At 44.2% G+C, this 14,804-nt stretch overlaps 1 protein-coding gene and 1 long non-coding RNA gene across 2 annotated transcripts; one reads left to right on the top strand and one right to left on the bottom strand.

Annotated features, from left to right (window-relative positions):
- Nucleotides 1-2,789: 2,789 nt before the first annotated feature.
- Nucleotides 2,790-7,141, bottom strand: TOB1 (transducer of ERBB2, 1). Its single transcript, XM_064395488.1, has 2 exons — nucleotides 6,892-7,141; nucleotides 2,790-4,713 (listed from the first exon to the last, which is right to left on the bottom strand). The coding sequence occupies exon 2, from the start codon at nucleotides 4,574-4,576 to the stop codon at nucleotides 3,605-3,607; it is 972 nt and encodes a 323-aa protein (XP_064251558.1). The 5' UTR covers nucleotides 4,577-4,713; nucleotides 6,892-7,141; the 3' UTR covers nucleotides 2,790-3,604.
- Nucleotides 7,142-7,927: 786 nt separating this feature from the next.
- Nucleotides 7,928-14,515, top strand: LOC135284289 (uncharacterized). The gene is made up of 2 exons (XR_010349725.1): nucleotides 7,928-9,490; nucleotides 9,810-14,515. It is a non-coding gene; the product is annotated as an uncharacterized LOC135284289 (long non-coding RNA).
- Nucleotides 14,516-14,804: the final 289 nt, after the last annotated feature.

Here is a 14,804-nt window from a genome sequence, read left to right as displayed (position 1 = left end):
CATCATCAAAAAGGATGATCCTTCCATAGCTCATAGAACCATAGAATGGTTTGGGTTGGAAGGGACCTTGATAGCTCACCTAGTCCAACTCCCTGCAATGAGCAGAGACAGCTTCAATTAAATCAGGTGGCTCAGAGCCCCATCCTCAATGTGCATGAATTACCAGAGCAGAAATTGAGAACTGCAGAACTTGTACCCATGGACCTGCAGTGCCAGGCCCTGGACTCATCTCCAGGGACCCCGGAGAACAGGACACAACAAAGGAGCACTACTCTGTGAACTCCACCCACTGTTCAGCTTCCCAGGCAGAAATAACCAGAGCAGTTTCATTCTGGTGGTCATTACCAGACTGCTGATCAAGAGAGGTATGTTCCCTACCCACAGAATGAACACAGCACAGACTGCAGTTGTCCCCTGAACTTTCTGTGCAACCACACTGGAGCCTCTGAGCAGCTTCAGGCATCCTATGCTGCAATTTCAAAAAGTCATTGACTTGTGCTGAATTAAGGGAGCCTTACAGACCAAAGCACCTTTACCTTGTGCTTGGGGGGACCTGGGTTGAGGTGATAGGAGGCACTAAGCAGCACTGAGGGGGTCACATATATTTCTACCCTTTCCTTCACTGTAAATTAAAGTCACCTTCCAAGGTTTAACTCACACTGGCAATTCGATGGAAGCAATCTGCATGTTCACGTGAAAAAATACAAAAGAATTTGCACACCTGAGCAAATGCTTCCTTTTCCCTGTTTTTATGGCCTTTTGATCCAAGCAAGTGCATTTACCTGACAGCTGAATACTGGGTGTGCACAAATGACCCCAGCGACTGACCTGGCACTCGCTGAGAACAGAATGTTACAACGTGAATGTTTGGTCTCAGAAATTCAGCACGGAACCTCAGCAGAAGATAAATATCTGGGTGAAGCAGACTGAACACAAAGCAGGCATCTCTCATTCCTCTAAGAAGATTAAAAAATCATTCATGCTTAAAGGTTAAAAATCATTAAAACAAAAATCTCCACACTTGCATTGAGAGAACTTGAAGTTCTCTTTTTGACTTGTCTCCTTTCAAAGCACCAGAACCAAACCCCACTTGTCAAATCTTTATATTGAAAGGTGCTGCAAAAATGTGTGTTCCAAAAGATTTTTCCTTGCATGGCCCTTCAGACACGGAGCTGGTTGCAGTGGAAAGGAAAAAAATCAGCCTGGGAAAAGGATAAGCTCACTGACCTTTAAACAAATGATCTCAGTTTAAATCACAGGAATAGAAATATTACAGAACACATGAAGACTCTCCACTGTCAGAGCTGCTCAGCCTCTTGGGCAGTTTAGATATTAGTATCGTGCTGTAAATAGTAAAACAGTAGTAAATCTTAAAGTCTAGGCATTAAAACAGGAATAATACACAGAGCTGGCATTCTGTTTTCCAGCAACTGATCCAGCATTTTTCTAATTCCTCTTAAAAGCAAAATCATCCACTCAATATGAGGTACCAAATGATGCACTTTTAAGGCCGGCGCTGTCCGCAGCTGTGCTGTGAGTGGAAAGATAAACCAGATGGCAAACTCAATAAAAGGAAGCCAGTTAAACAGAGACAGATGAACGCTGAAAAAAACCCTTCACTCCATTATTGCCTTTGAGCTGGTTGTCATGACACTGGAAATGGATACCACTGTCAGCCTCCCACCTCTGCCCAGGCAGCTCTTCCCAAAGCAGGGAGTCCACACTGGTGTGAGAAGCACAGGCTGCTGCCACCCAGCTCCACTCCCACCACAGACAGGGCGTGCATGGAGTTGCACCTCTTGTCACATCAAGTGCATCCAACAGGACAAGAATGACCTTTGGTCTCAAATTCCAGTGTCAGAACGCTGAAGTTCAGGTCGTTTTAAGCCTGTGCTCTGTCTGTTGCTCACAACTTACTGCCAAGAGCCAAGGACTACCCACTCAGCACTGGGTCTCTGTATGGCTGGAGCTGCCATGGAACACAAACTGGCCTTTGTCACATTTACACATTAATGCAGTTTCTCTTCCCCTTGACATTGTCCATTAGCAAGGAACACTGTTTGCTGAGCAGGTGGAAAAGAGTAAAGGATTCAGCTTCAAAATTGACCTGGAAAAACTGAGCTGTTCTGTCAGCCTCTGAACGCTTTCCCCTCCACTCCCCATTTGATTTTGAGAATCTATTCCGTTAAAATTGGTAAAATCTGCTAAAATAAATGCCTTAGAATGTCACAGTGTAGTTGCATTACATTTCTCTTTTTAATAGAGCATATAAAAAGCAAGTTTACAATGGATTTAGTAAGCTGTAAATCAGCACTTTTATTCAGTTCAGTTTCTGAGCTATTAATCCCTAATACAGAGGCAGAGTGCTGATTTGCTGCTCTAGGACCTCCCGAGAGAATAGTTCCAATAATCCCAGTGACATGGAAAGGAAATGTTACTGAATCACCTGAGTCCCTGCTAGACACATCCCACAACCCCACAACTCAATGTTCACAGAGCTTAACAGTCTTCATTATCAAGGAAAAAAATACAATTCCATTTTGGCTTCAGTGAGCTGCAGCTACGAAAAACAAGTGGGATTTTTCAAATAATTGCAGGCAAGCCCCTGCTGGGGTTATGTGCTCTGTCAGGGGGATATTGGGTAAGGAACCCCTCATGAGGAGCAGCCACAGAGCCACCCTTCCTTCCCTTTGCTCCTGAGTCAGACCCTGGTGCATCCCCGGCAGTGCCAGCACAAGGAACGCAGCGCTCAGACTGGGAGCAGGACACAAAGAACACACACAGCCGAGTAATTTTAAAGAATTTTAATACAAACTTAATATAAACTATTTCAGTCCCTCTTAACATGTAAGACACTGACTCAAAATACTTTTATACCTTTTTTCAAGTATTGCACAATGTAGGTACAAAATTAATATTTACGATTACATTTTCTTCCATAATATATAGCAAAAATCTTTAAACTTTTAACAGAAAATACAATTTGTGTTTCTTTTGAAAAAAGCAAATATTATTTTAATTCCACCACTAAGGAATATTCTGTACACAACTTTTTTACTTTTTTTAGAATTGATGTCTTTAAGATGGATATCTTACAATTTCAGTAAAAAAAATACAACATGAAGCTGCTGCAGCTGTCACAGATCACTGTAGTAAAAAGATATAAATGCAATACCATGTTGTAGAAACAATATATATACTCTGATATTTTACAAACTTTGTACTAAATTAAATTATACAATTAGAAAAAGACCAATAAACCCACCTATTAGTGCCAATTTTTTAATACATATACATATATGTCTGAGCACACATATATATACACATGAAAAAATTAGCCACTTCCTTGCTATATCTTAAATACTGTAAGAGGCCATATTTTTGAGAGTATATTTTTGTAATGTACAGTCAGTATAAAATAATTTTGTGCTTGGTTGGCAAATGAAAAAATGATGCATGTTGTATTTATCTAACCAAGCCTGAATGTATTCATACTACAAGCCTTAAAAAAAATCTCAAGAGGTGGGAAAAAAGATACACCCTTGGGTACGTGCACTTCAACTTGTACAATAGTATTTACTTGGATTTCGCTTTCAGTTTCTTTTCAGTTAGCCATAACTGGCTGGAATTGCTGGTTAGAATACTGCATGTTGTTTAAACTAAAATTCAAGCCATCCACAAAAGACTTCTCATTTAGACCTCCATAGGCTGCAAACATATCAAAGGCATTACTGTACTGGAGAGGACTGAGGTTAAGGGGGCTGTCACCAGGAAAGATGCTACTGGTACTACCTTGACCCTGCACGTTGGGGAAAATGAACTCCTTTGCATTAGGAGAGAGAGCAGAAGTCTTCTGCTGTTGCTGTTGCTGACTGCCTAGGCCGAGCCCATAGAGAGAGTGCATGGAGGAGGAGAGGGATTTCTGCTTCAGCAGGTCATTGACATTCAAGCCCAGGTTTGTGGGAGAGGTGCGGGCGACCTTGTTGCCACGGCCGCTGTTCTTCATTTTGGTTGAGCCAAACTTGGTGGCAGCAAATGTGGCAGTGGTGAAGGTTAAAGGCTGAGTAGAGCGGGGCATGAAGGTCGGGCTCACAGCAGCTGAGTGACCAAAGGGAGGAGAAGGAGAGCTGGACACTGAAGATGCTGGGTCACTAATAGGCATGAACACCTGGGCCTCAGGGTTAAAGCTGTTCTTGATTTCCTTATCCAACTCACATCCATTTTCATTATCATCCACATAAAGCACTTTCACTGGTCCCTTTTCACCGATTTGGTATGAAACCTCAAACGGGTCAATCCAAACACTAAGATCCTGAGGCAAGTTGCCGCGAACATCATCAATGTCCAAACCACTCTCTTTGGATGCTTGCTCTATGACTGGGTCCACTTTCTCCCCTATATGAATACATCTAAACCCTGATCCTTTGTATGGCTTTTCTGGATACCAGTGCCCTTCATACTTCTTTTTCAGAAGTCTTTCAAGCTCTTCACCAAAAATGTTGACACGTCGTCTGGGAAGCTTATTGTACAAATATGAAATAATAAAATTGAGTGCTACTTGGATTTCAAGCTGCATAGCTGCTGTGCCACAGAGTTATAAGTCTGTTTCAAAACCCGAAGAAGAAAGTGTTCAAGATGCCACAGGGAAACAAAATTTCATTGAAAATGCTGATTCAAGTTGATTATTATCCTTCACCTTGAGTGCTCTTGTTCCTTTAAGAAAAGAGAAAAGCAAACACATCAAATAAGAACAGCGTAAGATCAAGCTCTGAGGCCTATTCTTTTGGCTCCACTTTCTGCAGAAAATAGGTTACTTATTACGTGAAAAAAATGTGCATTAAACTATTTCTGTTGCTGCCTGCAGAAGGTGAGGATGTCAGTTCCACTCAGCGTGACTTACAAACAACACTGGAGAGGATGGGCCTGTGTTTACATATGCAGCATGAGGCACTTCCAAATCACGTGAGCTGGGTGTTTAGTTATTCACAAAGCAGCAAGGATCATTTTGAAGACATCACAGAACTGCCAAGCGTGTCAACGGTTCAATTATCAACCTGTATTTGGATGATTTATAGTACTCAGCTGCAAAATTTAGTACCAGACCATTAGTTTAGCCTGAAAGGTCTTAGTCCAAGGGTCATTTATCACTTTGAAATCTAGAAACATATTGCCTGCAACTGTAGGCTGCAGAAATATAATAATCTTAACAGTTGCTTTAGATAGTTTCTTACAAATAGCTAAAATGATGCAACATTTATTTTAAGTCCAAGCAAATCTCCCTCTACTATGTGCGGGTGAAATGATGCAAACTGAGGAGAAAATGTCTGCTGTGCACATCCAGAGCTCACACTGAAATGCAGTCAGCACATACATAATAGCTGCCCGTATGTTCTGTCAGAAGGGTGGCCAAGACTGATAATTAATTCACAGTTTCTTCTCTTTCTACAAATTATTCTCTGTTTTCAGATGCAAGATGCAATTATATACTCAATTATTGTATCGCACCGTCTGTAACTCAGGTTTCAAAAAGTTCCTGGGCTAACAGGGCTTTTGACAGCCTCAAACTGGATTGCCTTTCTCCTTCTCCAGGACTCCATTTTATATTTAATGTAAGATATGGTTGTCACTCCTTCACAAAGGACAAAAGAGAAATTTAGCTGTCTAGTTAAGAGAAAGGACGAGAATCTGGCATTGGCACACAAACTGCTAACACAAATCCTGCAGTACCTGGGTATAAACACACACACACACCACACACCTTTGTCAAAAAGATCCAATAAAACAAAATATGGGGATTGTTTTTGCATCAAGTTAAAAGCCCAAAGAGAATTTCAATTAACTGTGGGCTTTTCTGCACTGCATCACTAAGAACAAAATTTAGCATAGCTGTCGCTAAAGATTAGAGAAATCAAAGTTAAAGGATTTTGACATTAACAATGTGACTACACGGCTTTTTCATTTCTTGCTTCAAATAATCTCCTTTTAAAGTCTGGAACCCTATTTCCAAGCCATTCGTGTTCTCCCCAACATGGTATGGGAATAGTTTGAAAGGCTACATGTCTGATAAGGCGACCTTTAAACGTTTGCTGGATCAGCACCGGGTGGGGATAAGGAAAAGATCAAGGGCAAACAGAAGATATTTACAAAAGGGGCACAATCAGTACCGAAAAGCTGATTGGGTGGTTAAACGGGGCATTTAAAAATGATTTATTAATCCATCTGCGCTGTTTCCCTTCCCCCATGTCCTTTAAGAAAGGAATGTTCCTTTCAGAGCGCACCAGGCTGACGCTGTAAATTTCTCTATGCGAAACGGATCCAGGGTGCAAAAGCAGCTGATCAAACACACCGGCTCGATAATTTCCAGCCTGTTCTTTTTCTGTATTTATGGGAGGAGGGCAGCGTTTCTGGGGGATCCGAGCCCATACGTGGCCCAGCAGCAGCGCCCTGGCAGGAGCCTCCAGCAGCGGGAGTTACATAACCAGGCAGTCGGCTCTCATTAGATTTCTGCTCACAGCCCTGGAGCTCCGGCGGCAGCGCGAGGAGGAAGAGCGTTTTGTGAGCCCGCAAGAAAGCGGAGGAGGAAGGGGAAGGGGGGTATCTGGAGGGCAGGCGGGGCTGCAGGGCCGCTCTGCCGGCGCACAGCCGGGCAGGTCCCGCAGGGCGCTGCCGGAGCGGCCCAGCGCCCATCACCGAGCCGGCACCGCTGCCTGCTCCCCGCCCGAGCGCGGCTGGGGCGGCCCGGGGGGAGCGGCCCCTCAGAGCCCCTTCCCCGAGGGGAGCCCTGCACCCACCGCGTCCCCCCGCACCGCCGGGCCGTGACCGCCTCAGCACACCCCGCCCCGGAGCCGCGGCCCGGCGCTGCCTCAACCCCCCCGCCCGGCCGGTACTCACCCAGGGCTGCGGGGGTAGTGCAAACAGGCCCGGCGGGGGTGTGAAGGCGGGGGCGGCGGCTCAGCACCCGATCCCCATCTCCGAGCGCCGGCTCCCTCGGCGAGGATGGGAGGGGAAGAGAACAGAGAAGAAAAAAAAAAAAAAAAAAGGGGAGGGGGGAAGGGTCGGAAAAAAAAAGGGGGGGAGGGAAGGGGGGGAGGGCAGTGCTGCTCACGCCCCCACCGCCAGCGCGCCCGGCCGCCGCAGCCGCAAGCCCTCAGCTTCTGCTCCACCGCCCGCCGCGCCCCTACTTATACCCTCCCTCGCCCCGCCCACGGCCCCGCCCTTTGCCCACGTCCCTCGCGGCCGCCCCGCCCAAGCCCCACCCTCCACTGAAGGCAGCCAGGCTGGCCCCGCCCCCAACCGCCGAGGCTCCGCCCCCCGCCCGGGGCGCCCCGCCGCCTCCTCTCCCCCCCGGTGCGGCGCGCGGGGCCGCTCTGACGTCAACGCGCTGCTCGCCTCGCAACCCCGTTGCGTCACTGCCGACGTCAAACCCTGTCCTTGCGCCCCTCACCCCGCGGAGTAGGGAGGGGGGGGAGCCTGAACTACATCTCCCATGACCACCGCGGGATGTGGGGGCCTCGGCAGCGGCGGTGCGGGGCTGGCGGGGCCGCCTGCACAGCTGGCACCCCTCAGGCTCTGAGGCAAGCCGGGCCGGCTCCTTCCTGAGGGGACACGGGACGACCGCCGGCACCCCCCCCCCCTTCGCCGCGCCCGGCGGCTAAAAATACACCCCACAGATAGCAACGCTCGGCGATTGGCTGTCTGTCCGAGCGGCCGCCGCTGATTGGCCAGGAGGAGCGGGGGGGCGGAGCCAGGCGGGGTGTGGCCGAACGGGGCCGGGTGGCGGTGTGAGGGCAGTGGGTGTCCCTCAGTGCCGGTGTGAGGGCAATGGGTGTCCGTCAGTGCGGGTGTGAGGGCAATGGGTGGCCTCAGTGTCCCTCAGTGCGGGTGTGAGGGCAGTGGGTGTCCGTCAGTGCGGGTGTGAGGGCAATGGGTGGCCTCAGTGTCCCTCAGTGCGGGTATGAGGGCAGTGGGTGTCCCTCAGTGCCGGTGTGAGGGCCATGGGCGTCCCTCAGTGTCCCTCAGTGCCGGCGGGGCCCGGTGCGAGGTCGGGGGTTCTGGGGCATTTGAGATGGAGCAGAGCGGATGTGACCCACCCCAGTGTTCCTTAAAAAACTCCCGGGTTTGCTCTTAAACACCCCTCGGGATGTTCAGGGTTGGTGCTGGGGCGGTTTCCCTCACACCGCCAGCGGGACCCGGTTAAAGGGCTTTTTTTTTTTTCTTTTTTTCTTTTTTTTTCTCCTTCTCTGCCTCTTGCTCTGTTTGTATAGTAATAAAATATTTTGGCATAAGTGCTGCATGGGCCCCAGGAGAAATTTGGAAATGCCAGTCTGAAGAAATGCCAGGACTTTTAACCCTTTGTAGCTAAGGGTATATATGAGAATGGCAGGCAGCAATCCAAAAGCTGAAATATTAAGGGAAAGAAGAGGGTGATATTTAGGATTTTCCACAGCTTAACATTTCTGATGGAAGGCTTAATTAATTGTACAATACAGGTTTTATTCAGATGTATCAATGTTGATGCTACTGGGATTGCAGTATTGCAAACAACTTGAAAATCTTGATTAAGACTCAAAATATTTACAATTTCCCCGTGTGTTTCTCACCCATTTTGAAATCTAGAAGGTTGAACACGCTTTCAGTGAAAAGTGGGTCACTTGTCTCTCTGCACCCCAAATGGAAAATAAAATGTGAAGATTTTATCATTACAGTCACTGGCAATCGGGAGAGACTGCTGGGAAGTCTGAGAGAGAGTCCTGGGTATTTGTTCTGATCAAAAGCAGACAAAGTGAAACAGCTCCCTAAACACAGAAGGTGAAAAGACAAATAGAGGGGGTTGTTTTGGTTTGGTTTTTGGCTTAGAGCTCGGGAGTCTCGGCGGAGCCACAAGCACACACTGGCAGGGGACACCAGGCGCTGGTGGCGGTTCAGCTCTGGCCCTGCTGTTCTGGGTCCAGCAGCGCATTTCCCTTTGGAGTGGGAAAACCTGCACCGTGCTGCAGGTCGGTGTTTTCAGGTGAGATTTCATAATGAGCTTTACGAGCTTTGTAACTGCCGCTGAGCTGCTAAAAAAAGCCAGGTTTTAGGAGCAGAGACTTTCTTTTAAGTGGTTTTAGTGCTCCATGAGAAGCGTTTGGGACTGAATTAAATGTACAGAGCTAAGATGTTGGTAATCAAGGCAGCCATGGGATCCTTTAAAGCTGTACAAATCAGGATGTGCTTTTCTGGGGCTTATGGAAAGGAAGCTTCTCATGCAGTCCATGCTGTAGAAAAATCCACTGTTAAATGCACCTAGACCAATTTTTAGGTCCGTTCCACCCCAAACCATTCTATGATTCTAAATGTTAATGATGGATCATTGGCCCAGGAATAACCTATTTGAGGATCAACCCCACTTCTAGTGTTCCAGTGGAAGTTTCAATTTATCCTTTTTGTCTGAAAAAATAGCTTTTCAACTGCAGTGATCACAGCGTGGTCCACACACGGCATGCCAGAGGTAGGTGGCCAAACTGCAGTAGTTTTAAATTATTAACACCTAAACCCAGAGTTTTATCCGGGATTGTTTTTATTCCTAAAACCTTGACTGGCTTTTTGATCCACAAGGGTCAGAATAGGGCCTGCAGTGTTTTTCAATCCTTTTGATTAATACAGAGCAATAACAAAATGTCTGCCTCCCTGATCGAAAAATCTTTAAAAATGCAATCAATACAAAATAACTCCAGCAGCAAAATTTTACTCATGTTGCCAATTCTACTCAGCTGGAAGATTAATGTTAAAAGAAAAGAAAAACTATATATTCTCATCTCTCCTGACAGACCTTGACAAGTCTTCTCCCCAGCAGAGCAAATCCACACAAGTATTTCAGAACAAGGCAGGAGGCAGGAGTGAGATTAGAAGTAAGAAGACTTTCTTAATCTACATTAAATAAGAAGGGTTTGATCTAATGCCCTGTTCATAGCCAGATCCTGCAATGCTGGCCAGCAGACAGCCTCATCAGCAACTGAACTACAATTTCCTTAGTCTGGATCTCTGCAGAATAATCTCCAAATCTAAGATCTCTGCATTGTAAAACAACTACATTACTTCAAAACCTTGCAGAGACTGCACAGACTTGACAAAGAGACCTTTTCTGCTAAAGAAATCTAAATTTGATTCCTGAAATAATAACTAGCTCTCTTTAAAATCTAAATTAGCATGTGTTTATTGATCAACACATCCAAAATACAGTTTGTTAATCTTAAAAGTTGTTTAAAGCAATTATATATAACCAAGAAAAATTTTGCTAATTATGTCAGCAAGGACAAGAATTTGAAAGCTGCAGGAAGACAGGCTCAGCATTTCCACCACCCATCCGTTTTGTAGAATCCTCTTCTCTGCTAAATGTATGTTGCTGTACAGAATATGTAAGATTTGTCCTGATGGTGGACAAGAAGCTTTGTATCATACCTTCCCAAATCGTGTGCAGTCTCCTTTTTAACATTTTCCTATTTGAGATCAAAATTCCCCCTTTAGCATGGGAGCCTGGGCTCTGATCTTGAAAAATTGGAAAGCTTTCCCCATTGTATTCATCTCTCTCTAGCCCAGTTTTTGCCATTTGCTGATTTTAACATGTGTTCCTTTTCCCCACCATCTATCAGTGTGAGCAACCAGGCCTGGCTGCTCTCCAGCAGATATCAGCACCGTGTTTGAAATGGGATGTAGATTCTCCTACATTTCACTTTACCAGCAGTGATTTTTCCATAAATACTGATTAGAAAGGGGGTCTGGACCTATCAGGTGTTGCCCAGTACCAAAAGCTCTCTGACCACAAAGGTTTTTTGAGGTGGGAAACCACAAAATCACCTTTTAAGTGATGTTGTTCCAATGAAGTAAAAAAATAAGCAGGAGCAGAATTCAGGCAAAACAGCCAGGTCACCTTCTAGGAGAGCCCCAAGCTTGTCTCTAATCCTGTGAATATGTATATATTTATTTATTTTCTGGGCCAACATCAGTAGCAGGAACTGATCTGCAGGAGATTAGACCTCACAAGGACATCACCCTCTCCTAAGTGGAATGCTACCAATATTATAGCTCACCTAGAATAAGTTGATAGAGTCCAGAGCAAGACACAGAAAGCAGGTGTTGGGTAAGAAGGAGAAATAAAACCAGGAGAAATAAATATTTTGCACCAAAGCTTTTTTTTTTCCAGCTTCAAGGATGAAACTTCAAGTAAAAATGTGGGTTGTTTGTTTTGCCTGAAGATGGTATAAGGTAGGATCTGTTCTTGAAGAGGAGCCTAATAAGCAACATTTTCAGAATGGGGTACAGATTCTGAGAAGGCCAGTAAAAAGAGTGAAATGAGGAGTAAATAATCTAAAACTGCTGTGAAAAGTAATGGTCACAAGTAGAGAGAAACTGTAATAAGAGGGAGAGGGAATAGGAAATATTTTATGAGCATCAGAATTTCCTATAGTTGTGAGTGAATGGGCTGAAGAAGGAGGAAGGAAGATTGATTTCATACATTAAAGAGGTTGACCTTTGAAGAAAGTTTTATTAAAATCCAATATAATTTTTACTCGAATTCCCCTTTGTGCTGGGAACCTGCCAGTTTAATGTCACTCAGTTGTGCAGTATCTGTTAATAGATAAAATTATGAGGTGGGGACTGTCCTAGCTGATAGCCATGGAACTTCAAGTTAATCAGCTTCAAGTGCTTTACTATGCTCATTCCAAACAATTATTCATAAACACTTTTAAAGGGACAGAAAGCTGCTTTTAAAACTGTCAGTACTTTCACAGGGATCAAAAATAAACACTGAAGGGCCAGTCTTTTGCCCTTTCAGACTCTGAATAGATGAAGGTAGCTTGAAAACGTCTCACTAGGAATTTACTTAAGAATTTTGTGTACTTAGCATTTTCCAGGAAGGAAAGTAAATATTTGTTTTCCTGAAAAGGGAATTCCAGGAAAACCTTTCAGTCTTATTCAAGAGAGATACTGAATGTGAAAAAAATAGATAGTAAATGGGAAAAAACATCAGTACAAATAAATAGCTTTCATTCAGGGCATTTAAACTGAAAGAAACAGCAATAGAGGAGTGACTGTTTATCAAAACAGTCCAATAAACACAAAAATTCTGCTACTTTTTTTAATGTTCTGATTATCATCAGCTAGGGTAAAAAAAAATATCATCTGAGAACTACCAGGGGTCTCTTTTTGAAATAAATGGAAACTCAACTTTATTTAGGCAAAGATCCAGCCAATACCACCTTTCCTGACTAACCACAATGTCCTCTAAACCAAATCTGCACCCTTTGGGTCTCCTAGCACTGCTTTTTGTTTACTTAGGAAGGATCAGTGAAGCTTTCACTGTTTTCTAGTTTTTCAACAAAGTGATGTAGATGCACCTTGAATGAGAAGGGCAGGAAGGATGTTTCCATGCACTGTCAATTTATTATCGAGATTGGAAGGTGCCTCAACTTTTTGCAGTAAAATCCAGAACAAAATATAATTTTAACATCCCCAGAAGATCTCCCTTGGTTCTTGCCTAAGAATTTAAAGCAACCAAAAATAGTGCAGCTCAGTAAGAAGCCATCCATATTTTAAGCTTTCAGGCAATCCCTTTTCTCTGGAGCATGTGGCTGTTGTCTGGGTTTCTTATGCCTTTCTGCATGCTATTTCTATCAGTAACAGTGTTTTATTCTGAGTTCAGGACTTGGAGAGTTTAATTAGTGACTACCAGGTGGCAGGCAGAATCTCACCTTTAGGAAAGGCACTAGTTTGAAGTGTTGATCCTGGGTCTGAAGTCTGATTTGAGAAGTGCTGAGTTAACCTGCTGTGCTGTCATGCTATGACAGTATGAGTGATGGTGACTTCAAAGTAAATGAGTTCAAATGTCTGTGTCTTGATAAATACAGTCTGAAAATCATCCTCATGGGAGAAAATAATGAAAACTGTCTGTATTTTATAAAAAGACAAACAAAAACCAACAAGGGTGTTTCTTTTCAGCTGAACAGGAACCCAGTACCTGTAGAGACATGAAGAGCTGGTTGAGTGGAAAGGTGTCAGGATATGACAGTTGAAGTTTTGGCCCTGAATCTTTTGGGGATTGACTTTTTTTCCCCCATTATCCATGGGGGAAAAAAGTCAATGGAAATTTCTCTTTGAGCTTGCTGTGCCACAGATCTGGTCCTTACTCAGCTCCTATTAAAGTCCATTGAGTCACAGAGACAGGAATAGTGGAAGGGAATGAAGATTCAAGCTGTGTGTTTGCTCCTGAGACATAGATAGCAGATTTTACACAGTTTGTGCATCTGGTTCATATAAAGAACAGTTCATGTCTGTCACTGGCATTGAAATGATCACTCAGTTCAAATAATAAATCACTTATTTCCTCTCCAACTTCTGATTCCTAAAGGTGCAATTCCCAACATAATACAATAAGTGCCCTAAAAGATAAAGCAAAAGGTCATGTTAGCATACGTCTTTCCTGAACCGATGTCAAAAGGCTGCATAAAACCACACCTTGAAATCCCCCAGCACAGCGCTCATGGGACTCGCCAACAATTTCACAGAGATTCTCCTGTTTTACAGGTCACAGCTCTTTACCCTGTGATGGGTGGACTGAGGCACCCTCGTGTACCTACCTATATATGACCCACTTGATTAGAACAGAATGTTTTCTCTAGAACACACAACCCAGTAGGAGCCATTATCTCATGTGCTATTATTAATGCAAAGACTTCAGAGGGCCCCTGCACACAGCAGTGGATCTGTGCAGTCTCAAGAGTAGCTGTAACTAAGATCTTCAGAAACAGGGATAAAACAGCCATGTCACACAATTACATTGAGTTTGGCAATGGGAAGAAGAGATTTCTTCTTGATCCCACATGACAATTATCTTCCATGCTGGGAAATGAGCACTTGGAGTGACATACTTTTTATTGTAGCTAATGGAACTCAGATTTGTAAAGAAAGTGATTCTGCTGTGTGACCATATTATCTAAATTGCTTTGTCGTCAACGCATAAAAAACTGAATATAAAATTGCCTGAGTATAATTGAGTGCTGACTCACCCCCCGATTAGGGTAAATGGTGCAGTGTTCCAGGGTGCCTTGGAGCTTTCTATAGTCTCACAATCCTATGTGAGATCTCCTGATTGATTTTTTCCTCCTCCAAGCAAACTTATGTTTCATGCTCCTATTTGAGGCTACATGCTACAAATCCAGCTGCTGTCACAAGACATCTTCCCCCTGCTTTGTTATCTTGATCAATTTTCTGCTGAAACTCATCTTTCATCCTGGCTAGTGCTGTTGCCTCCCTTGAGATTATTCCAACTCCTGCCTCTCCATATTCATAGCCACTCTCTGAGCTCCAACTGTAACTCTCTAGTTTCTAAAGCTGTATAGCTGAGGATGTTTTCTCACAAAAAACTTTTCCATAAATTGTCACAATTTCATTTCAGTCTAATCCAAGCCTGAATACACACATGACTCTTCTCAGAACAGATTTTCAATAAAAGTACCTGCTTACATGAGCAAGAAAATACAGACCCAAGTATTTTAAATTGATTTTTTTTTTTTACATCTTGAAAATAACCTCATACTCATTTGGAGGTATAATAGTGTGATTATGCTTAAATCTGGAAGAATTCTCAGGTTTTGAAATTTAAATGTAAGAAGGGCAATTGTAAGAAGCAATGCCAGAGACCCGAGGTGAACTGAGCCATGAATACTGGGCATAGAGCTCAGATTTAGCTGACTGTGGCAGAAAGTTAAACCAGCAGTCATGCCTTGGGTGATCTCTGTTTCAGCTCTCCCTCAGGTAGTGAAAAG

The sequence above is a fragment of the Passer domesticus genome, chromosome 20 (assembly GCF_036417665.1).
Source record: "Passer domesticus isolate bPasDom1 chromosome 20, bPasDom1.hap1, whole genome shotgun sequence".
NCBI lineage: Eukaryota > Metazoa > Chordata > Aves > Passeriformes > Passeridae > Passer > Passer domesticus.
Note: the sequence above shows the minus strand (reverse complement) of the source record. Positions and strands in the feature narration are given on the sequence as shown.